The following is a 26,449-nucleotide window of genomic DNA, read 5'->3' as shown; positions in this document are numbered from 1 at the left end:
CATCATAATCAATCCCTTCCTCCTGATTGTAACCTTGAACCACTAGCCTGGCCTTGTTCTTTGTAGTGTTTCCATGTTCATCAAGCTTATTCCTGAATACCCATCTGGTTCCTATAATGGTTCGATCTGAGGGTCTAGGTACCGGGTGCCATACATTGTTCCTTTCGAACTGATGCAGCTCATCTTGCATAGCTGTAATCCAATCTGCATATTTTAAGGCTTCCTTGAAATTTTTGGGTTCTATTTGGGAAAGAAAGGCTAAGAAGACAAGTGAATTTCTGGCTTATGTTGTCAAGAGGATGAGAGCTTTTGTGTTTTCAGTTGGGCATTTGAGGTTCATTTATAAAGGAGCTGGGTATATCTAATTGGTTCCCTTGTGTTCTTCTCTCAGGTACTTGTGGAGTACCCTGTACTACATCAACCACTCTTTCTTCAGCTTCAGTGGTTGTAATTGAGGTACCTAGTTCCCTTGAGGAAGAGGCAACATTTTCTCCACTTGGCTCCTTCACTTGGCTCATTATGTCTGCCTTTCCATTTGTCATGTTAATGACTTCACCTGGAACCAGTAAGGGCTCTCCATCTTGATTATCCTTGGTACTTTTCTCACATGAGGGATAGGACTCGTCAAAGATTACATGAACACTTTCATCAACACATTGAGTCTGCTTGTTGCATATCTTGTAAGCTTTGCTTTGAGAGGAATACCCCAGAAAGATTCCTTTATCACTCTTGGCATCAAATTTACCAAGCTGGTCCTTTCCATTGTTGAGAACATAGCATTTGCACCCAAATGTTCTTAGGTGAGTCCGCTTGGGTTTCCTTCCATTCATCAACTCATAAGGAGTTTTGTTCAGGAGAGATCTAATCATGCATCTGTTCATCAAGTAGCAGGCAGTTGACAGCTTCAGCCTAGAAGTTCTTTGCTATCCCACTGTCGATTAGCATTGTTCTTGCCATTTCTTCAAGAGTTTTATTCTTCCTTTCCACAACATCATTTTGCTGGGGAGTTCTTGGAGCTGAGAAGTTGTGGGTAATGCCATTTTCATTACAGAACTCATCAAATTTGGCATTGTCAAATTCTGTTCCATGATCTGATCTGATACATGCTACTCTAGACTCCATCTTCACCTGGATTTTCTTCATAAAAGCCACAAATACCTCGAAGGTTTCATATTTTTTTCTAAGAAATAGAGTCCATATGAATCTGGAGTATTCATCCACTATCACAAAGATGTATCTTTTTCCTCCTCTGCTTTGCACTCTTATGAGGCCACACAAATCCATATGAAGAAGATCGAGTGGCTTTGAGGTTTTAGGCTTAAAAGAGGACTTCACATGCTTTCCTCTGGCACAAGTATCACACATTTTCTGTACTTTGAACTTTGACATGGGTAGCCACGGATCAGGTCCTTCTGAATTAGTTTATTCAGAAGGGAGAAGCTTGCGTGCCCCAATCTTCTGTGCCAGGGTTCAGCATAATCATCAACAGCTTTCAGACAACTCAGATCACCACTTTGTATAGACTCGAAATCAGCAGCATAGATGTTCTTGTATCTCTTGGCCACAAGTACCACTTCACCACTTACCAGATTAGTAACTGTAAATATCTTGGACAAGAACTCCACCTTTTTTCCTTTATCACAGATCTGAGAGACACTCAAGAGACTGTACTTAAGACCATTGACATAGTACACATTCTCAATAGAGTGAGTGAGTGATCTCCCAACTTTTCCAACTCCAAGAATGTACCCCTTTTTCCCATTGCCAAAGGATACACTCCCTCCTTGTAGGGCTTTTAGTGAAAGGAAGTCTGTGGTGTTCCCAGTCATGTGCTTTGAAAATCCACTATTCATGAACCATTGTTGACTGCTTCCCTTCACTGTTCCCTGCATAAGGAAATCAAGAGTTAGTTTTAGGAACCCAAACAAGTTTGGGTCCCTTGTAGTAGGCAAGAGGATGAATAAGAGTTCTCTTAGTCCATGCAGGTAATATAAATTTTTTGTGGGTGGCACCTGGTCCCTTTTTAGTAGTTACATTTTCAGCAAATACTTTATTTTTCTGAATAGACTGGACCCTGGCTTGGCAATTTTCCTTGAAATGCCCATTGTTCCCACAGTGGGTACACAGCCAGTTATCCGGTACAGTAACATACTTGTTATGATGGTTGTAAGGGGTTTTTTCCCTTTATAACCCTATTCCCTGCTTGTTTCCACCATTATTAACATACATGGCAGTGATAGCTTCTAAGGACCAGATCCACTTCAGGAATTTTTCAAGATATTTTTTACTCTTTCCAGTTCAGTTTGGAGATGCTTATTTTTCTCAGTTTCAACACAGAGCCTTCAACTCATTTACAAGCCTAATGTGTGCCTCACTAGCTACCTTTTTTCCTTTTCCAGAATTTTCAAGTTTAGACTCAGTTCCTAGTCCCTCTATTGTTTCCCTCAAGTCTGCAACTACTACCAAGAGATCATATCTTTCTTACTCAATCTCAATCACTCTCTTCACCAAGGCCTCTTTTTCTTTACTGAAGTTCTCAATGGGTTCCTTATGGTCAACAACTACAACCACTAAGTCATCTCTTCCATGCTCTATGTTAGCAATTTTTTCGGTTAAAACAAATTTTTCTTTCTCCAACTCACAAATGGTTTCCTTCAGATCAACTACACACACTACCAGATCATCTCTAGTTTGTTTAGCTTCCCTTAGCTCTAAGGTCAAGGCATCCTTATCCTCCACAAGACTATGATAGGCATTTATCAATACATTAGCTAAAGACATGAGTTTCTTAGGAGAGTAGGACTTTGGATTTCTTTGAACATCCCTGAAATTTACCTCACTGTTGTCATCATCTGATTGGGCCATCACAGAAAATATTGAATCATTTTCATTTTCTTCACTTTCGACTGACATCATGGAGCTGTCACCTGCATCAGTTTCATTTTCAGACTCACTAGAGGAGTCTCCCCATGTTGCAAGATCCTGTTTCACCACATTGTCAGCAGATCTCTTCCTTTTGAAGTGCTTGTCAGGAACCGGGTTCCTCTTGAATGCTTTCTCAAGGTTGTACTTGGAGTGTTCTTTCTTCAGGAGAGGACAATCTTTGAAGAAGTGCCCTGGCTTTCCACACTTGTGGCAGAGATCATAGTTCTTTGATTTGCTGGAGTTGCCCCTTTTCAGTATTACTCCATTTTTTCTGACCATCTTCTGAAACCTTTTGATTAAGTAAGCCATGTCATTGTCCTCCTCATTCGAGTCATTGCTTTCAGCTTTGAGTACCAGGTTATTTTCTTTCTTTGGTTCTCTTCTTTCATTGTCTATCTTCCTCTTCATCTCGTAGGTATTCAGATTTCCAACCAGCTCGTCTATGGTCAGCTCATGCAGGTCCTTTGCTTCAGTAATAGCATTTACCTTGCTTTCCCAAGAACTGGGCCGGATACTGAAAATTTTCCTCACTAGCTTGTTCCTAGGAATGATTTCACCAAATGAGTGTAACTCATTTATGATAGAGGTGAATCTTGTGTGCATATCTTGAATAGATTCATTGTCCTTCATCCTAAAGAGTTCATACTCGTGGTGAGCATATCAATTTTAGATTGTTTTACTTGAGTGGTTCCCTCATGTGCTATTTGTAGAGTTTCCCATATCTATTCGGCAGTTTTACAAGCAAAGATTCTATTGTATTCATCAGGTCCTATTCCACACACCAAAATTTTCTTGGCACGAAAATTTTTCTCCACAGCTTTCATGTCTGCATCAGTATATTCTTTTCTGGTTTTTGGCATTGTCAATGAAAGGTCTACAACAGCCTTTGTTTGGATGTAAGGACCATCACATATGACATTCCACAACTCAGAATCTTCAGCCATGATAAAATCATACATTCTTGTCTTCCACCACCCATAGTATTGCCCATTGAACTTGGGTGGTCTGTACGTACATTGACATTCTTCAAAATTTGGTGGAGCAGCCATACAGATCCTTCCTAGGTGTTAGCCTGATATGAGGAATCCGCTCTGATACCAATTGATAGTTTATTTGAGTCCACCAAACTATAGAGTACCAGGTCCTCTATGAGTTTCCACTGAGAATACTAATAAACCAATAAGTAAATAAGATAGGGAGTTTTACGTGGAAAAATCCCTGCTCAAGGAGATAAAAAACCACGACCTATACTAGTAGGATTTCAACTTCACTATGAGCAACTTTTAGATTACAACCTATGCAATCTAGGAATTAAACTCTTAATCCATCACTAACTCGTAATACACCTATTACAAGCCACTTTGCAATACATCTATTACAAAGACTTCAACTTATGACTAACTCTAATTACGATACAAACTCAAAGGGTTTATGGTTTTACAAAGGGGTTCCTAAGTAAAGCTTCTAGCTAAGCAATTTAGGAAGTACAATAAGAACAATAACAAAGTTACAACTCAACTAAGGACAACAAAATACTAGATTTAGGAACTGGTCCATAGCAGTGTTTAACTTTGTTCTTCAGGCTCTTAAGAATTAAGTTCACTGTTGTAGAAGGCTTGAATGCTTGAAGTTCATTTTCAAGTGTTCAAGTGATGTTTTGTTATAATGCTCTTGTTTATACACCTTTGATGACATCACTTGAATGATGTAAGTATTTGGTTGGTCAAAGGACAAGTGACCGTTGGAAACAGTGCATTGTAGGCAGAAACAGTACAGGCAGAAACAGTGCAGGAAGTCACATCGCTTTCCAGCTGTACCCAATTGACTTCGTACTGCTATCAGTGAACCACAAGGGTATCAGGTCCTTGTTTGGTTCTCTATCTCCTGAAGCTATAGCAATTCACATTTAGCCGGAGTCCGTTGATTTGCAATGTAAACCAACTGTGTCAGGTTTCCTATCTGGTTCTTGACAGTAAGTTTGTTAGATCAACAAAACATAAGGCTAAAACATTGAAAACCCATCAACTACAAATCAATTTTGTAGTAGGTTTGGAATATGAACGTTGAATACCAACGCTAGATCTCTAAAATGCAACAACAAATTGCGGCACTGTAAGAGAACCCTCGAATGATCTGCGCCTCTAGCCATGCCTCATATGCCTGGTCAACCTTCGAACAATTATCCCGCTGGTAATATGTTCTAACCCAAGCGGGCGGTAGAGGTACATGTTGCGGTCGACCAAACTGGCGAAGGACTCGCTCAGCGGCATGATGCTCGACAATATCGAGACACATCAACGGGACAGAAGAGCTCCAAATAAGTCATCCGGTCGAGCAATAATCGGGCAAATCAGCTATTAGCTCGTCGTTGTATGGCCTCCAAATGAACTATTATGTAAAAACATGAACCATGAGTATACAAAACACATATAAATCCAGGACAAGTAAACTTAAGTATAGATTATAGAATTACCTGCGCGTCCTCCAGCAAATCCAACAAATCTCTGCAATAGGGGAGATTATGTCGAGCCTCGTACTCATGTCTGTATCCCCTCCTATCAACCCACCTCCTAGCCAAAGAGAGAAGTGCAGCCAGACGGGCGTCAACGCAACACAGCTAGCCCCAACCAATACACCCTCATCCTCTGGTCGAAAACCGGTGAACCGCTGTAACGTCTCCAGGTACTTAGCTCCCATATAATCTCTCATGCCTTATGACAAAGCAATAGGAAGTCCATCAACCGGCAACCCATACAGGTCCTCCACGTCCTGCAGCATGACAGTGGCCTCACCAAGGGGCAAATGGAATGTGTGCGTCTTGGTTGCCACTGCTCTATCAAAGCCGTAATCAATGACCAATCCAGTTGCAGCCGACCGATCTCAAAGATCCTATAAAAACTCGTATCCTACAGACGTCTGACTACACGAGGATGGAGCTGGCGGTCCTTAAGAAAGTCCCACATATTGTCTATTCTCCTAGAACGTAAAGTTTGGGCCAATAACTGCCCATCTCATATGTAGGAAGACCTATGCTCGACCTGTAGCTGTAGTAGCTCTAGGGAGGCAGGTCCCGGATGCAAAGGCGAAACCTCCATGATGACTACTGTAAATTGAACAAATTAATTACATTAGTTTTCTTTTTCACTGCATATATATATTGCAATACCTTGAAATATTAAATTTTATTCGATATTTTTACTATATTGTTTATTAGATTGATACATTTTTAATATTATAATTTATATTTTATATATTACTTTAATATGTTAGTTTTATTATTTTATATCTTTGTTAGTTATTCACCTATTTTTTACTATACATGATTTAGTTATTAAATATTCATATTTTGGTTCCGGATACAATATTTGAGGCCCATTACCACCAATGTATCCTGAATTCTTATGTTCATGATGATAAAAATTTTCCGATTTTTCACTCAACAGGTCTGTTAATTTATATGTTAATTTTATTATTTAATATGTTAGTTTTATTATTTAACATGTTAGTTTTATTAGTTTACATGTTTGTTTGTTTCTTACTGACTTATTTTTTACTATACTAAAATTAAACAATTAATTTTCACAACTATACAATATTTAATTATTAAATATTTACATTTTTGTTCCGGACACAATATTTGAGGCCCAGTAACACCAATGTATTCTGAATTCTTATATTTTTACGTTTGTTGACTATAATTGGAGATAGTTTGTGTTTGAACTATCAATTTTTTTACGTATTTTTGGGAATAAGAGATACTTAAATGATTCATTTCTATAACTAGAAAGATATTACGCTAAAGGATACTACGTTTTACTACGCTAAAAGGTCACAACATTACAAATACAAGCACTACATTAGGCCACAAGATACCACTATAGGGAACTAAAGTAAAACTTTATCTAGTTTACTAGTCTTTTAGCAAATTAATAATCTAAATCGGATAAAAATAATAAATCAATTTAATCACAAAATTACATATACCACAATAAAAAGTAACTAATTAATATTATTTTTAACAACTAATAACAATTTCTCTATTTTACAAAATTTTTTAGCACACTAATACTATAGTCCGGATAAAAAATAACAAATTAGTTAGATCGCAAAACAATCACAAAATAACATAGAGCACATAAAAAATAAACCAATATGCATTTTTTATACAAGTTTTAACAAAAACTAAGAAGAATTATCTCGATTTAAGGTTTTTAGAAAGTCGAAGATTTTGTTATTTGGCGCCGAAACAAGCAACAACGTCCGAGATAAATTCTTAACTAGCACGTGGGATCGAGAATTTTTACTTTTTGTGGGACAGGTGGGCTCCACTCAAGCTTTTTTGGTTTAAAAATGGAGAGGGGACCGGGGGGGCGTTTGTATTTTTTAATTTGGAGGGGGGGGGAGCGATTCTATTTTTGGGGAAGGGAAGAAGACGATATATTTATATGTATAGCGTCTTTTGTTAAGACGCTATATATATAACGTCTTAACAAAAGACGTTATAGTTTCCCCCTTAAATTAATTCAAATATATTAACTTTTTTATATAGTGTCTTAACAAAAGACGCTATAGTTTTCCGCTTAAATTAATTCAAATATAGCGTCTTTTAAAAAGATGCTATCCTTAACTAGTCAAACGGCTGTTAAAGTATAGCGTCTTTAAAAAGAACGCTATATATATTTTGGTCACCAAGTTTTTTTTACATATTTTTGTTCTTTGAGTCCAAAAGAACCACATATTGGTTCCGGACTCAAAGGAAAAGCAAGAGAAAGCCAACAGTCTCCATAGTTTTTAGCAAACCTGCATCCAACAAACTTCACTTCCTTCTTTCAATTGATAGCCTATTGTAGTCGCAGACTATGTTGCTCGGATTCTCCGAAAATGTGATCGAATACGTGTCGGATCCTCTAAAAGTAGTATATTTTTAAAGAATCCGATACGAATACGGCTATATTTTAAAAAGTCCACGCAACATAGGTCGCACGCTATGGCCTATTTGTGTAGGGAGTTAATTTATCAAGAAAACTAGTTGGCGTGCTTTTTCATACTTACCGATTCAATGAAATGTGAAAACTGGCAGGAGTAAGACATTTGATTCCTCAATTATATTGACTAGTCGCTTTCCAAAATTGAGTTAGCAAATCAAATATTTAGCGAGTTCTTTAGTACTACTTCTTTTCACCTTTTGCCCTGAAAATTGACCAAGATAAATGAATATTGTTACGAATAGAATTCTATTTAGAGTGAATGTCTATCTTGTAGAGAGTTTTACTTTGTGGCTAAGTCATTTCCCCCTATAAATAGAGGGGTCTTACCCCATTGTAAATCATCCCAAAAATTCAATAAGAATTCTTTCTCCCTACTTTTCTCTGCAATACCACTCTTCTTCTTTTATTGTTTCATAACACGTTATCAGCACGAGACTCTAAATAATTGAGTAGAAGCTTTGGGATTGAGCATAATGATTGTCAATATCCATGAATTTCTTTCGTGATTAAATTCTAGATTTAAGGTATGTAGTTTACCGTATTTTTCTCTTTTATTCTATAATTTGATTTTAAATACAAACGAAGACGATACATTTTGATTGTAACTCTAATGGAGTTTGAAAGCAATTATAATCACCCAAAGTGGTAAAGTTTCTATGCCTTGCCATGATCAAATTCATGTATGATTGTGGGCAAAGAATTAAAACTCGTCCCATTGAATTTGCTCCATTCTCATTCCCTTAAGAGAATGTGATAGCAGTATGTGATAAGTCTGAAAGAAGACAAAATTATTACCGTTAAGGTATCAATGGATGTGGATGTGGTAATAGACGAAATTATAATCGTCATCATTGTAATAATGAAGGATTCTCAAAATAATCTTTCACTCTGTGAAAGTAATATTTGTCATCGATTTGACATGGGATTTTATAAAGCACATATAGATGATTATGGTCCATTCATAATGTGAATGTGGCAACATCTGATTTATAAATACATATTCATTCTTGAAAGAATATGAACGTGCTAATGGTAGTGAATATACCACACTCACCTCTAGAGGGAGGTTTAAGATGATATAAGAAAATAATATCATTATTATGACATGAATGGTCATTGGTTATGTACCTATTGCACTGTCATATCTTGGCGATCGACTAAGCAATCAATTGTGGCTACTTCATCTAATCATGACGAGATAATTGCTATTCATGAAGCAAGTCGAGAGTGTGTGTGGTTGAGGTCTATAATACATCTTATTCGAGACAAATGTGGTTTGAAATGTGACAAGTTACCCACGATTTTGTATGAAGACAATGCAGCATGCATAGCTCAATTGAAAGGAGGATTCATAAAAGGAGATATGACAAAGCACATTTCACCAAAGTTATTTTCCACACATGATCTTCAAAAGAATGGTGATATCAATGTGCAACAGATTCGTTCAAGTGATAATATGGCTGATTTGTTCACCAAGTCTCTACCGACATCAACCTTCAAGAAGCTAATACACAAGATTGGATGCGAAGGCTCAAAGATGTGAAATGATGCCCTCATCAGGGGGAGTTTAATGCGCGTTGCACTCTTTTTCCCTTACAAGGTTTTGTCTTACTGGGTTTTCCTTGCAAGGTTTTTAACGAGACAACCAAAGGGCGTATAGTTAGAAATGTGTACTCTTTTTCCTTTTCTAGAATTTTTTTTCCCATTGGATTTTATTTTAGTTAAGGTTTTAACGAGGCACATCACTTATTGAGTAGACATTAAAGGGGGAGTGTTATGAATAGAATTCTATTTAGAGTGAATGTCTATCTTGTAGAGAGTTTTACTTTGTGGCTACGTCATTTTTCTCCCCTATAAATAGAGGGGTCTTACCCCATTGTAAATCATCCCAAAAATTCAATAAGAATTCTCTCTCCCTACTTTTCTCTACAATACTACTCTTCTTCTTTTATTGTTTCATAACAAATATTGAATAGAATGAATTTTACTGATATAAGAATATTACTTATGTTGAGTAAATAGTTGTTATCATTATCACGTATTTACACATTTTGGGACTTTATGGGGAGTTACTCCTTAGTCCTTGTCAGTCATGAGATTACATAGAGGGAATGAATTTGACTTATGTTAAATAATAATAATGATAATAATTTTACCGCTTACAGTAAAGTTACGATTTTGTGCTATTATAATCGTGCATATTTGAGAAAGATCTTAACTTATATAATAGTTTCTTATTACAATATTAGCATGATTAGCCTGTTAATTTTGGCTAGTTGCCTGCTACGTATGTATTTTTGAAGTTAATAATTTTACTTATTTATGAGTAATTAAACTCTTATAGTAGCGAGAGGAACATAGAGAAAGAGAAATTAGTATGTGTGTCTTCACGTATATACCAATTGCATTTAACTTCCAATAGAAAAGGTGGCTATATCTAATTGGATTAGAAGACGAGGAATCCGAACTAGATGCTAGTCTACATGGAGGACTAGGCATCATCAACCCCGTCACTCTTCCAATTTGCGCACACGGCAAGCAAATAGCCTTTTGGCGATTTCCCAAGCTTCACCAAAAGGGACTTGTCGAATTATGATTGAATTGAGATGCGTGCCAAAAGGGACCACGCTATCAGACTGCTGTTGATCCTGTACCATTTATTCACAAAAAGTCAACAATGATCTCAACTCTTGCTTACTATTTCATTGACTCTTATCTCTTGTCCCAGATTCAAAAGGCGAGGAAAGTGGGAGCTCAGTACAGAAAAATATAAGGAAAAAAATTCAACATTCTTACATTGGCTATGTTTTAACGTAGCTAGCTAGGTAATACTAGTGTACTCCCTCGTATCAATTTTATACAATGACGTTTGATTGGATCTATGGAGTTTAATATATTAATTTCAGTATTATATCAATAATCATCATCATCATATCATTATACTATTCTAAAAGCATGAAAACCCAAACTAAAATGTAAAAGATCCTTTTACTGTTGATGGACGGTACGTTGTACCCTTTAAAACTAAAGCATCTCATGCAAGCAACTTTTTTTACGTTACCAGCAATACATAAGTGGAGGAGTTACAATTAATAATTCTACAATACAAATTCATTTTTTAATGCAAATTATATATAATGGTCATTCTTTAGAGAATACTTACTAGTGAACGAAAATGACAAGTATCTCAATAACGGAGGCATTTAGATTAGATAAATACAGTTACAAATTAGTGAATGCTACTTCTGATTCTTCTATAGCTGCAGAATATAAGTTTTTACTATAATTATATATCTCTTCGTATTCTCCGTTTAGGTAAATTAATGTGCTTGTGGCGAGGAAAGAAATGATAAAAACTATGAGGTATTGACATTGAAAATTAGTGAGGTGATGAACAGATTTTTATGCTGGGGCTGGTTATTGTCATACGTTTGTGTAAGTTGAATATTATGTTAATGGATTTATACAGTTGGATTTAATTGGCCATTTAGGGTATGACGAATTCTTGAAAAGTTTCTTGCTTCTTTTCTCCCTAAATAATTGACTTATTATTATATTTAATTATTTTATTTATGGGATTTTTTGTAGGCACAATAAATAATTCATCGTATGAAGGCAAATAGCGGAAATCTGTCTTATTTTCTTTGATCTCTTATCAGTGTATTAAATTTGAGTATTCGAAATATTTTGTAGTGACACATTAAGTTTTAAAATATTGGTTCAACTCAGATTTTGTCATCTAAATATGTACATGAATATATAAAAACTTAATTTCTTGCAAAATACAACTTTATGTACGACTTCTTTGCTACTATTCTAAATTCATTTCCTTATTTTGGAAGAAAAATTAAAGATTTAGTTTTCAATTATTTTATGAGTTAAGATTTTGACTTTTTTCCGAAACATTTATATTTATGTGAGGAAGAACAGCCTTCATTAAAAGTCATTAAATAAGTTGTGGAGATTCCATGCAATAGAATTCAAAACATTTCAGCATATATAAGCATCTCCTACATACTAAAATGATTCGGCAAATTATACACGAGAAGAGGGTCCATGAAGAGCAGAATATCAAGGCAACTGGAGAATTATAATTTCTATCCTAATTAGTTTGATGTAATAGGATAGAATTAGTACGTTTCTGAAGTTTCGAAAAAGGTTCTGATTTTTAGCAGGGGCAGCTGTCCAAGTCTTTGCTTTTTTGTGCTGTACAGTGTTTACTTGGTAAATGAAAAAAATTTGATTACCAAAACAAGATAATCATGGACAACTGAAAGGTTTGCCTTGAATAGTTGCCAGATTTTCGAAGAGTTAAAGAAACTATTATAGAAGGTGTGACCCTCTAATTTTGCTTTTACATCCGTGTGCTACTAAAAGCAACGAGGTTTGCATATTTTTAGTGTCATTGTAGAAATATATAACTGAGATACAGTTGGCCGTAGCATATTAAATTTTTATTCATAAGAGATATTAAATATATAAAACAAGCTAAATTTTGTGTGTGTTTTAAATTTTACAATTTATGTTCAATTAATTTTTTTTACAATATCTACGCCTAAGTTTTAACTATTTTATACATACAATATATTATAGCACGCGTCCAGAAACTAGTAGTAGAAAGAAATCTAAACACTTCTGAATTCACGTGTTCAAAATAGTTTATCACAAGAACGAATTAATGCAACTCAAATGTACAAATCTGATTTTGCTTTTCAATCACTAATTAAGAGGAGCAGGATGATAAGATGGGTATAGGCCTAAAGGATGTTGAGGTTTAAGGAGAAGAACCCTGTATTGGGAAAAAACTGGATTTATATATTGAAGATGACGTGTCATGACACGTGGACTAGTCAAATGGTCAGAACACGGTAATCAACCAAGAAGGCACGGGCTACAACAGATACGGAGAGAAGAAAGTTAAATAGGCACGAGTCGCTATTCAAAAGGCTCGAGTTTCGTACCTATATAAGTCATTTAAAACCCGAAGATCGGAAGGGATTGAAGATATGAATCTGATGACGCACAAGAGTCCAAATTCAGCATTAAATATTAAATACGTTAGAGAATTTGTATTTAATAAGAATGATTGAGTAACGTTTCTTTTAATGTCATTTACTGCTCATAATTGCCTCATTAAGACAAAGACATTATACCTTCTCCTAAAATCAACTATAAAAGGAGAAGGACTCGACATCTGTAAGAGGACAAGAAATATTATTGAGATTACACTGAAATACAAAATTACTTATTATTCTCAAAAATCTTTTATTATTTTCGTCTCTAGATTATCAGTAACCCGAGTTTCTTTATATTTCTAAAGCTTTGACCAAAAACTCAGATTTAAACAAATTGGTTCCGTTACCGGGAATCTGATAAGCTTCTCTTTTAAGCTACATTCCAGTCGTTGTTATCATCATGTCAAACAACAATAACAGTGAAAACACCTTGGGAAATCATGAAAATCAAATCCATCAAAATCAAGGAGATTTACAGAACATTGACGTGGTTCCCTCCTCTCAAAATTCACCACGCCAATCTCGTGAAGGCACTCCCGCTCCTGAATCTCGTGCTGATCAACAAGAGCAATCTGAACATTTTGAAGGGGTGGATGGAGCTTTACAAAAAATAATTGATGCACGGGTTAACAAAGCTCTTCAGGCTCTAGTTAGTCGATTACCTGTTGCACCACCCACACCTACACCAAATAATAATACATTGGAGAATCCTCGTTCTGGCCTTGTTAATTCTGGAAATGGAGGAACCCACAGTGAACCACAGGAAGGAGAATCAGGTAATTCAAATAATTCTTATTTGCAAAATTTAGTACTAACTTTGCAGAAACAGCTTAAGGAACAAAATGAGCGCATCGAGCAAATCCCTGGAGTTTCCCCTGTAATTAAAGGAGTGGATGTGGATAAATACTCACAACAACCTTGGAAACCAAGTGCTGCTCCCCTTCCAATCCCTAAAAAGTTCAAAATGCCTGACATCTCGAAATATGATGGCACAACAGACCCACGTGATCACGTAACTACATTTACAACAGGTGTGAAAGGCAATGACTTGACCAAACAAGAAATTGAATCAGTACTGGTCAAGAAATTTGGAGAAACACTCACCAAGGGCGCATTAACCTGGTATTCTCTTTTACCCGAAAATTCTATTAATTCTTTTGCTGAGCTTGCAGATTCTTTTATTAAAGCACACTCGGGAGCTCAAAAGGTTAAGAAAAGAATGGAGGATATTTTCAAAATCAAGCAAGGGGACTCCGAGTTGCTCAGGGATTTTGTTGATAAATTCCAACGTGAAAGAATGACTTTACCTCGTGTACCTGATAGCTGGGCTGCAATAGCTTTTGCAAGCAACTTAAATGACAAAAACTCAGAAGCCACGAGAAGACTTAAAGAAAGCATTCGAGAGTTTCCGGCAACCACGTGGAATGACGTTTATAACAGGTATAGTACGAAATTGTGAATTGAGGAAGATACCGTGCCTCAGTTTCGTCATGAAGAGAGAAGCAACTCCAGGAGATCAGAAACCGAAAAAAGATCAGGTAAAAACAGGTACGATCCATATATGCGACCTGCAGGGAAAGACTCATGATCAAAGCAGGATAGTCAACGATATGATCAAAAATCGAGGAACAAGGAATCTGGTTCTTCATCAGGGTTCAGAAATGACAGAAACAGGCAAGAGTCACGTGATAATGACAGTAGTTTAAAGGCAAGGTTCGGCGGATATAACTTTAATGTCACTACCTCCAAGCTCGTAGCTGTTTTGAGGAGCATGAGAGATAAGGTACGATGGCCAAAAGAGATGCGGTCAAATCCAAATAGACGCAATCCAGACCATTGGTGCGAATTCCACAATGATCACGGGCACAAAACTTCAGAATGTAGATTCTTACAGAGTGAAATGGATCATCTATTGAAACAAGGGTATCTCACTGAGTTATTTAGCGAGAAAGGTAAGCAAGCCTATATGAAAAATAGGCAGGAGCCACCAAAACCCCCTTCACCTAAGAGAACCGTGAATGTTATAAGTTGGGGTGAAGATATTCACGGTATAACTTATACGGCTTCCAACAAGGTTTCTAAAGTAACGATAACACACGGGAAGCGGGTACAACAGGTTTTAGAAAACGAAAGTATTTCTTTCGATGATGCAGATACCGAAGGAATAATGACCCCACATAACGACGCACTAGTAATATCTTTACTTGTATATGATACTAATGTAAAACGAGTTTTGATTGATCCAGGAAGTTCCGTGAATATTATACTATTAAGGGTATTACGTGAAATGCAAGCTGAAGACAAAATGATACCTAAGGCGCATACCCTATCCGGGTTCGACAATTCAAGTGCGGTAACAAAAAGAGAGGTAATTCTAACAACTTTTGCTGCAGGTGTTGTTAAAGAAACTAAATTTCAGGTAGTAGATATGGAAATGGCTTACAATATGATCATGGGGAGACCTTGGACCCATGATATGGATGTTGTCCCATCAACTCTATATCAAGTTATTAAATTCCCATCACCGTGGGGAATTTGCCAAATTCGTGGGGATCAGCAGACAACCAGGAGTATCAACGCTGTAACAGGTACGAGCACCGCAAATAAAGAGAAATAGCAATTACAGGAAATAGTTGAAGGTATCAAGGATCAAACCTCAACCGAACAAGAAAAGACAGATTTAGACTCGAGACCTGATACAATTCAGGAACCTGAAGAGAATGAAGATATCAAAACAACAATTGAAGAGCTCGAGGCTGTGATATTATTTGAGCAATGGCCTGAACGGAAGGTTTATGTTGGAGCCAATTTAAGCTCAGACATGCGAGGTATGTTGATTGAATTTTTAAAAGCTAACGTGGACTATTTTGCTTGGTTCCATGCTGATATGACAGGGATACCACCGGATGTGGTGACTCACAAACTAAATGAAGACTCATCCTTCACACCAGTAAATCAAAAGAAAAGAAAGCAAGGAGCTTTCAAAAATCAGGTGATTCAAGATGAGGTCCAAAAACTATTAAAAATTGAGTCAATACGCGAGGTAAAGTATCCTAATTGGTTAGAAAACACAGTTGTTGTACCTAAGAAATACGGTAAGAGGCGGGTTTGCGTGGATTATACAGACCTTAACAAAGCCTGCCCAAAAGATTCTTTCCCTCTACCGCATATAGATCAGTTAATTGATGCAACTGCAAGACATGAACTTTTGAGTTTTTTAGATGTATATTCGGGGTACAACCAAATTAAAATGGACCCCAGTGACGAAGAAAAAACTTCTTTCATCACAGACAGGAGGACTTACTGTTATAAAGTAATGCCCTTTGGTCTCAAAAATGCTGGAGCAACCTATCAAAGGTTGGTCACCAAAATGTTCCAAGAACATTTAGGAAAAACCATGGAGGTATATATAGACGATATGCTCGTCAAAACCCAACATTATCATGATCATATTTCTCATTTATCTGTTACATTCGAAATTTTACAAAAATTTAATATGAAACTCAATCCAGAAAAATGTGCATTTGGGGTTGCCTCAGGTAAATTTTTGGGGTTTCTCGTTTCTAACCATGGTATTGAGGTAAATCCTTCTCAGATCAAAGCAATAGAGGAGATCCCTGACATCCTTACGAGTAAAAAAGAAGTCCAAAGGCTAACGGGAAGAATTGCAGCCTTGGGGAGATTTATTCCCAAATCTTCAGAAAAATGCTTTCAATTTTTCTCCGCACTCAAAAAGCAAGATCATTTTGAATGGAATGAAGATTACCAACAAGCCCTTAGAAATTTAAAAGCTTACTTGTCAAATCCACCACTATTGGCAAAACCAAAAGAAGGAGAAAAACTACTTATCTATTTGGCCGTGTCAGAGGTCGCGATAAGTGCTGTTTTAGTCCGTGAGGACCAAGGTAAACAATCTCCTATCTATTATGTAAGCAAGTCTTTATTAGATGCTGAAACACGATATCCACAATTGGAAAAATTAGCATTAGCTTTGATCATGGCATCTAGAAAATTAAGACCTTATTTTCAATGTCATCCCATTGTTGTAGTTACTGCTTTTCCATTACGAAACATTTTGCATAAACATGAATTGTCAGGGAGGTTAGCAAAATGGGCTATAGAATTAAGTGAATACGAAATCATTTATCAACCTAGGACTGCAATAAAATCTTAAGCATTAGCCGATTTCATAGCTGATTTTAGCCAAGGGATGCATTTAGAAGCAGGAAAAGAATTACAAGTTTTTAATGGTGCAAACCCAGGGACTTAGATTTTATTCACTGATGGTTCGTCTAACGTAAAAGGAGCAGGCCTAGGGATAGTTCTCATACCACCTACGGGTGAAATTATTAGACAAACTATAAAATGTCATTCTATAACTAACAATGAAGCAAAATATGAGGCCGTAATTGCAGGTCAAGAATTGGCACGAGAACTCGGCATAACACAGATTATAATCAAGAGTGATTCTCAACTCGTGGTCAATCAAATGCTGGGGACTTATACAGCCAGGGAGACACGAATGCAAGAATATCTCGCAAAGGTACGGGAACTAATAAAGCAATTCCAAACTTGGAAGGTAATGCAGGTCCCAAGAGAGGAGAATGTGGAGGCAAATGCTTTAGCTAATCTCGCATCCGCAACAGACGTAGCAAATGACGCAAATGCTTCAGTCATACATTTATTTCATTCCGTTCTCGAACCTGATAAGAAAGAGGTAAATTTTAATCATTTAACATGGGATTGGAGAAACGAAATTATTGTTTTTTACAGCATGGAACCGTGCCTAATGACAAAGGAAAAGCTTATGCACTTCGCAAAAAAGCTGCTCGTTATTGTTTACATCAAGGAAATCTTTATCGAAAGATGTTCGGTGGACCATTAGCAAGGTGTCTCAGACCTTCCCAAACAGAATATGTGATGAGGGAAGTACATGAAGGACATTGTGGAAATCACGCAGGAGGAAGGTCGCTGGTAAAAACGTTGATTCGAGCAGGGTATTATTGGCCTAAAATGGAAGAAGAAGCAAGCGGGTTCGTGTCCAAGTGTGACAAATGCCAAAGATACGGCAATAATATGCATAGACCAGCTGAGCTAATGCACCCTATTATAGCCCCGTGGCCCTTTATGAAATGGGGAATGGATATCGCAGGACCATTGCCACAAGCAAAAGGTCAGGTGAAATATTTACTTGTACTTACAGATTATTTTACTAAATGGGTAGAAGCAGGAGCATTTAAACAGGTACGAGAGAAGGAAGTTAAAGACTTCATTTGGAGAAATATAATATGTCGTTTTGGAGCACCAAAGGAAATCGTGTGTGACAACGGTCCGCAATTCATAGGAACTCAAATCACTGAATTTTTTCAAAGTTGGCAAATTAAAAGGATAACATCTACACCATACCATCCAGTGAGTAATGGACAAGCGGAATCCACAAACAAGGTCATTATCAACAATTTGAAGAAAAGGTTACAGGATTCAAAAGGTAATTGGCCTGAGGTATTACCTGGAGTATTATGGGCTTATCGTACAACGACAAAAATAAGCACGGGAGAAACACCCTTTTCAATGGTTTATGGTGCGGAGGCTTTAATTCCAGTTGAAATAGGAGAACCGAGCACACGGTACATTCAAGCAACAGAGGAATCAAATGATGAAGAGATGCGGGTGAATCTTGATTTGCTCGAAGGAAGAAGAGAAGCTGCACTAATAAGGATGGCAGCACAAAAGCAAGTAATTGAACGGAAAGCTGAGTCCAACATGGGAAGGACCCTACAGAGTTCGTGACATTGCAGGAAAAGGAGCATACGAGTTGGAGACAATGAATGGCAAGATTCTACCCTCGCATTGGAATGTTGTCCACCTTAAGCGATATTATTTTTGAGAAAGTACCTACGATAAGGTATCGATGTATTAGAATTTTTCTTTGAATTGTTAAAATTTTACTAACGATTTTAGATGCTAGGCAAAAACCCTAACTCGTGCCAAATGATGAGTCACGACCTGCACGACAAAATGGAATATTCTAAAATTCCCAGCCCAGGGTTACAAATTAATCTGATGGAAATATACACGGGTTAGGCAGTCTTCATCTCTAATCGCACCTCCGAGTCTCGTATGTTTTTCTGTTTCAGGAAAAGGACCAAAATTGAGAGAAACAGACAAGTGCTCGAGACTTCATACTTCACGGCTCAAACACTTGTGGACTACATATTATACACAGATACGTGCAAATTGTGCACAGATACAAAGTGGCAAGTGTTGAGCAAAAGTTACGGAGTTTCTAGCATTCATCATAGTGTTGTTTCCCATTAGAACAAAGGGAGATTGATATCATCATAGTGTCTCAAACTCATAAGAGCAACCGAGTCACCTCTCAAACCCTTCTTAATACATGAAGATATGGTCATGACTATGTACTGAAACGGGTTATGAGGAAAAACCTTGTTTAGTTTACAATCATTTAGTAAAAATCTGTTACAAGAAAAACAATTACGAGAAAGTTATAGATGTATTTTAATACATGTAATATTCAAAAGCTTGTCCAAGTTCATGAATAAAAACTTGTCAAAGTTGTTTCAAACAAAACATGTGTATTCCTATTTCTTTCATCGTATTGTAACACCATTATGAAGTTGAGACGTCTTCTTCATTAAGTGTCGATATACATAAAAGGGCCCTCTTTTATAAACCTCATGTTAATAAGTCATGAGAAGAATCATAAAGCATTTTCAAAGGATAAAATGCTAAACTATTCTATAAGTCCTAAATAAATAAGGAAAAGGCAAGAATAGAACACATTGAAGTATTAACAAACTTCTTAATATAATTAAAAAGCCTAAGTAGTAACTTAGTCAATAAAAGTTTATATAAGTGCCCCATTATGATAACTGGGAACTTTTACAAAAAAAACATCCCTTAAAAAACTAACTAAGGGATAAAACCATCATCCAATAAAGAAAGAAAAAAGCAAAGCCTGGAAATTTAACTGGTTACTGAAGGGGTTAGCACATCAGAAGTTGCAATATTAATTTCAATTTTAGAAACAACCATAGGCACGGTGGAAACTTCTGAAGAAGCAGCAACATGAGCGGTTTCAGCTGAGCTTGAAGTGTTAGGATCAATGAGGGGAGCAAGAGTCACGGAAGCTTCAACTTCCACAGATTGAGTCATAGAAGTTTCACCCTCTAGAGCTGGAATTGCAGTATATTCAACTGCCACAGCAACCGCTTCGACATTTAAAGGTTCTTCAGCCACGGGAGCTTCAATTGCTGGAGAGGGAAAGTCAAGTGGTTGTTGGGTTCTCTCAATAGTCTCTAAAACTTTGGCCAACTCTGAGTTTAAATCAAAGTTTTCTTGACTGGCCTCCATTAAAGCATCACGACGAGAGTTTAGAAAAGCCCAACTCACCTCTATGTTAAAATTCTCCTCAAGAAATTCATACTCCCTTTCCCACATAGCAAGATCATTCTTTAACACTTGATTTTCAGCTAAAGAAGAATCAAAGGAAGCTTCAAGGGAGGCATGAGAACTCTCTAAGGCACGAACCTTTTCAGAAGAGATTTTTAAATCAGCTTGAGCTTGAGTCAAGCTTTGCACTAACTCCCCTGCATACTCTTCCTTCTTGGCCAAGAGTGCCTTAAGTTCTCTGATCTCTTCACTGCACTTTGATAATTGCTCTGAAAATGAACACTCAAGGCGCTCCTTATCTTTTTCAAATTGGCTTGAAGAAGCCTTGGCAACTGCTAATTCAGAAGTCAGACCTCGCTTTTGCTGCTCCAGGTGATTTCTACTCTCTTGCAATTCTTCTATAGTTCCCTGAGCATTCTCAAACTGCTCTTTCCAATTAGTTGCTTCTAGCTGGGCTCCCTTGGCTATTTCCTCAGCCTATTGGATAAACTTTTCAGACTCACGGGCTTTCTTTTCCAGAAGAGAAATTCTTCCCATCAATTCTGTACCAATGAGGTTAGCCTGCAGTGACAACTCATGGAAATAAGAATTTGGAGATAAAAACAAAAGCTTGTTAGTAAGTAAAGGAAAAATACCTTCAAAGTAGAATGAACAATGTCATTCATCAAAGTTAAGCAGCTATGGCTGTCCATCTTCTTCTTCTCAATATCTCCAATCAAAGGCTTAAGCCAGTCATCTGCTCCACCAGACTTCCTTAAAAGACTGTTACTGGCAGGAACTTCAAGTGTAACGCTCCTCATAGCCAAGCTTCTGCTGCTAGTGCCCTCCTCTGCATGTTGAACAGAGGAAGGGGGAGATATAGAAGGAGGAGTGGTAGAAGAAGTGAAAATAACAGAAGTCAAAGGATTCGAAACAGGTAAGGGAGCGGGAACAGATAGAATGGGAAAGGAAGCACTTGAAATCAACGAAGAAATAAAAGTAATGGGAACAGAGGAAGAAAGAGGAACTTCATTCAAAACCGGACCTAGTTCACCACTTTCAAAACCACCAATGAAAAGACGTTGAATAGACTCATTGGTGTCCATTGGAGTGGTTTCATCATCAGAAGGAATGTGAACAGGTTCGGTAAGAGAGACACGAACAGGGGTAACTTCAGCTTCATCCTCGGAAATGATGCGTCTCCTGGCTCTTGGTCTAGCCATCAAAGAGGTGTCTTCATCTTCATTGTCCTCAGAATCTTCTTCTACAACTTTCCTCTTTGACAGTCTAGACTGAGCTCTCTCCAAAGAAAGTGAAGTACCAGAAGAAGCTCGAAGGGCAGTAGCCACTTCAGTTGTCATTCCTCGAATAGCAAATCCTGACAAAAAGAAGGATAAAAAGTTAGAAACAAGAAAGGATTTAACATATGGAAAAACATAGAGAGATGCATACCGTGAGTTTTCACTTTCCAACCATGCAAATTGGAAATGGATTTCCAAGTTCTCGCCTCCATAGGCACGACTTTCAAGATTAAGTCTACCCAACCACGAAAATTAGGAACGGGATCCACATCTTCCATGGTTGCTATAGAAAAGCAAAAAAGGATAAAATTAGAAAAGAAGTTGAAATTCTTAAAGATAGGAACGGTAAGTAAAGAAAAACTTACATGTAAAGTTCCACTTCTCCGGGAAGGGGATATTTGTTTCACCCACCAAATCAATTATGCGTACCGCAAAATAACGAGTATACCACCCACGATCCTTGTCATCTTTAGGGCTTACCAAGACCCTTTTACTTCTTACAGTTAAAGTGAAAACTCCATTGCGGAATAACTTGGGGTGGTAAAAGTGAATAAGGCGGGGGAAGGAAAAATCAACATTAGCTTTGCCAGATAAATACCTCAAACAAGCCACTGCTCTCCATACAAGGGGGCCAATTACTCCCAAACAAATTTTGAAAAAGCGGCAAAAATCAAGTATAACTAGGTCGATAGCAGGAATAAATCCCAAAGTGAAGGGGTAAGTATAAACAAAAGAAAATCCAATCCTAAAAGAAGAAATTCTTTGGTTTGGGTTAGGGATCACTATACGAAGATCACTTCTCCAGTTGCAATCTTTTCGAACAATAGAAACCAAAGGTTCAGTAATTAGAGAAGGAAAAGTGTCAGCCTTCTCTAAATTAACGACTTGGTCACGAAGAGATTTTCTATCATTCTCAAAGGATAAGTCATTAGGCACTATTTCTTCAACTAAAGGTTCTTGAAGAGGCTCAAAAAGTTCTTTACCTTTAGAAGAGGGTTTCTTAGTGATAGAACCTCTGGAAATAGTGCCAAAACTAGAAGATGGAGCAATGGAGCTAGAGAAGCCACCACGAACAGATCCTAGGTTACGAAGCCTGCCACCTCTACCCCTTCTATGCCTTACAGGGGCGTTAGGGAAGTTATCAAGAAGTGGGATTCTTTTAGGGTTAGGATTCGGAGATGCCATTGCCAATAAAGGATGAACTAAAGGAGAAAAGAGCAAAAGTAAAGAGTAAAGTATCTGTTAAAGGTTTATGAAGAAGAAGACAAAGAAAAAAAGGTTAAATATGTATATAATAGCAACCGTCGAACAAAGAAGTGTAATGATGGAAAGCCTATATTAAAGGTAACTATCACTTCGTGAATATAAGGTATGAATAAGCCTTGAAAAAAGGCTGCAAAATTACAGAGCCAATCAGAAGGTGACGCGGGTGCAGAGCATTAAATAGAAAAGACAATTGAAACGTCAGTACTGTCATAGCATTGATTATGGTAAAAATTTCCTTTTTGTGAAGATCCACTTCCCAAATATTTAATTGATAAATAAATGGAAAGTGGGGGGACTATTTGTATTGGGAAAAAACTGGATTTATATATTGAAGATGACGTGTCATGACACGTGGACTAGTCAAATGGTCAGAACACGGTAATCAACCAAGAAGGCACAGACGTCAACAAATACGGAGAGAAGAAAGTTAAATAGGCACGAGTCGCTATTCAAAAGGCACAAGTTTCGTACCTATATAAGTCATTTAAAACCCGAAGATCGGAAGGGATTGAAGATATGAATCTGATGACGCACAAAAGTCCAAATTCAGCATTAAATATCAAATACATTAGAGAATTTGTATTTAATAAGAATGATTGAGTAACATTTCTTTTAATGTCATTTATTGCTCATAATTGCCTCATTAAGACAAAGACATTATACCTTCTCCTAAAATCAACTATAAAAGGAGAAGGACTCGACATTTGTAAGAGGACAAGAAATATTATTGAGATTACACTAAAATACAAAATTACTTATTATTCTCAAAAATCTTTTATTATTTTCATCTCTAGTTTATTAGTAACCCGAATTTCTTTATATTTCTAAAGCTTTGACCAAAGACTCAGATTTTTGGTTAAACAAACCTCATCAATGAACATCACAATTAAGATTATAGGAAACATATGGAGCTCAAAAGGATAGACAACCTTCAAACCATGATGCAAGTCGGGTTGAGGTAAGTGGGGAAGTGTTGAAGATTTAATCCAAAATTTTAAACGAGATAGTTTTGTTTGAATCAAAAGATATTGAAACCTTTTTGAATAAATCAATCAAAAAAAGTAAAGAGGTAAACTTTAATTAGACATAATAAGTTCCACATCAATGAGCTAATCGAAAGAATAATATATGAGATGAAATAGGGATAATCAATCTTATTGAAATTCTTCATTGTGGCTCCCATGAATCAATGGGAGGGGTAGTTGTACATGTTTTTTCGGAGATTACTTCTTTCTTCTTTTTTATTGTGAAGATTACAAGGAGATAGCTCAGGAGAGAGGATGGAGAGCAGCCCCCCTTAATCGAAGGTTTTTCCACTATATATATAGTCAAGGAACCTTTGCGATTTACTTGGTCCGACGCTTTCTCACACCAAACATGCCTTGGTCGTCTTCTAGACATTGTTCCTTCTAACTCGACGGGTATCGAGAGTGCTGGATGTAGAGTAGGCCATGTCGTCTTTTGCTGCCTTGCCGCCTGGGCGGGATGTTATGCAGCTTGACCGTGACGGTCAGATTTTGACCAATACAAGTTTTACAATTTAACATGACATCAAACAAATAGACGTCTTTTTGGTGAACTTCTTCTTTTAGGGGAAGACCCTTAGCCTTTAAGGGTGTTAAGTTTTACAATTTAACATGACATCAACCCGCCGTTGTTTGATTAGGGTCGAACTTCTTCTTTTAGGCGAAGGCCCTTAGCCTTTAAGGATGTTATTTTGAGGCCCTTGGCCTTAAATGGTGTTATTTCGAACTTATCGAAATAGTAACCCGTCGTCGCTCGATCGAGGTCGAACTCTCCTTTTTGGTGAAGGCTCTTGGCCTTAAAGGGTGTTATTTCGAACTTATCGAAATAGTATCCCGTCGTCGTTCGATCGAGGCCAAACTCTCCTTTTTGGCGAAGGCCTTGGCCTTAAAGGGTGTTATTTCGAACTTATTGAAATAGTAACCCATCGTCGTTCAATCGAGGTCGAACTTCTTCTTTTTGGTGAAGGCCCTTGGGCTTAAAAGGTGTTATTTAGAATTTATCGAAATAGTAACCCGTCGTCGTTCGATCGAGGTCGAACTTCTTCTATTTAGCAAAGGGCCTTGGCCTTAAAGGGTGTTAATTCGAACTTATCGAAATAGTAACCTGTTGTCGTTGGATCGAGGTCGAAACTTGCATATGAGTCCATATTTGTATAAAATCAGATAATCAAGCCAGATATAACAGTTGAGCGATCGTGCTAGAACCACGGAACTCGGGAATGCCTAACACCTTCTCCCGGGTTAACAGAATTTCTTATCCGGATTTCTGGTGCGCAGACTGTAATACAGAGTCATTCTTTTCCTCGATTCGGGATTAAAATAGGTGACTTGGGATACCCTAAATCTCCCAAGTGGCGACTCTGAAATAAAGAAATAAATCTCGTTTCGACTGTCCTTTAATTGGAAAAAACTCCCACGCACCCTCGGGGGCGGAAAAAGGAGGTGTGACAGGAAGAAGAAGAAGAAGAATGAGAGATTACAAGTCAAGGTCACCATGAAGGAAAGCATTGTTAACATTTAGTTGAAAAAACAATCCAATTTCTTTTCACAACTAAAGTTAAGAGACATTTAATAGTAGTAAGCTTAACAACATGTGAGAAAGTCACTAGAGGGGAGGAAGAAGAAGAGGAAAGTGAAGAAAAGGAAGAGGAAGAGGAAGAAGAGGAAGAAGAAGAAGAAGAAGAAGAAGAAGAAGAAGAAGAAGAAGAAGAAGAAGAAGAAGAATGAGAGATTACAAGTCCAAGAGGAACCTTCATATACACATCCTCATGAAGGTCACCATGAAGGAAAGCATTGTTAACATCTAGTTGAAAAACAATCCAATTTCTTTTCACAGCTAAAGTCAAGAGACATTTAATAGTAGTAAGCTTAACAACATGTGAGAAAGTCTCATTATAATCAACACCCTCTTGTTGAGTGTCCCCTCTAATGATTACTTGCTTTATATCTTTCAATGGAACCATCAGATCTCTGTTTAATTTTATAAACCCGCTTACAAGGGATAGCTTTCTTGTGATGAGGATTGACAGTTCTGGATGACTTTCTGACAGGAAGGGGTGAGGAAAGAGAAGGGACAAAAATTGGAGAAGGATCATGAGGTGAGGATGAAGAAGAATCAGGGTGAGGAGATGGGGTTACAGGTGGCTGGAAAGGAGAAAAAGGAGCAGGGGAAGATGGTTGGGCTTTGGAGACAATAGGGGAAGGAACATCAACAAAAGGATATGGAAGAGGGAAGGCAGTGAAAGAAGAAGGAGAAGTAGAGTGATAAGGAAAGACTAACTCATAAAATACCACATATCTGGAGCAAAAGACTGAATGAAAATCCAAGTTAAGGAGTTTGTAACCCTTCTTTCCATAAGAATAGCCAAGAAAAATAGCCGCATTGGATCTAGATTGAAATTTGTCCCTACCAGGCTTGGGAGAAAAAACATAAGCTAGGCACCCAAAAGATCTTAAGTGGGAGTAGGAAGTAGGAGTACCATGGAGCTTTTCAAAAGGAGAAATATTCATTAAAACGGTGGAAGGAAACTTGTTGA

The 26,449-nt window shown here is 37.3% G+C and overlaps 1 protein-coding gene across 1 annotated transcript; it reads right to left on the bottom strand.

The window, feature by feature from the left end:
* Nucleotides 1–317: 317 nt before the first annotated feature.
* Nucleotides 318–3,555, bottom strand: LOC138885418 (uncharacterized). The gene is made up of 4 exons (XM_070166364.1): nucleotides 2,500–3,555; nucleotides 1,750–1,886; nucleotides 1,375–1,665; nucleotides 318–873 (listed from the first exon to the last, which is right to left on the bottom strand). The coding sequence occupies exons 1-4, from the start codon at nucleotides 3,553–3,555 to the stop codon at nucleotides 318–320; spliced, it is 2,040 nt and encodes a 679-aa protein (XP_070022465.1).
* Nucleotides 3,556–26,449: the final 22,894 nt, after the last annotated feature.

The sequence above is a fragment of the Nicotiana sylvestris genome, chromosome 2 (assembly GCF_000393655.2).
Source record: "Nicotiana sylvestris chromosome 2, ASM39365v2, whole genome shotgun sequence".
In the NCBI taxonomy this organism is placed as follows: domain Eukaryota; kingdom Viridiplantae; phylum Streptophyta; class Magnoliopsida; order Solanales; family Solanaceae; genus Nicotiana; species Nicotiana sylvestris.
Note: the sequence above shows the minus strand (reverse complement) of the source record. Positions and strands in the feature narration are given on the sequence as shown.

Bases quoted from the DNA above. Each gene is read 5' to 3' on its own strand.
- LOC138885418 (XM_070166364.1), bottom strand. From the start codon at position 3,555: ATGAAGGACAATGAATCTATTCAAGATATGCACACAAGATTCACCTCT. The intron at 1,666-1,749 runs GTACATTCTTGG...TCTTAAGTACAG, and splicing joins TTTGGCAATGGGAAAAAGGG to TCTCTTGAGTGTCTCTCAGA. The intron at 874-1,374 runs GTACAGAAAATG...CTTGATGAACAG, and splicing joins TACCCATGTCAAAGTTCAAA to ATGCATGATTAGATCTCTCC.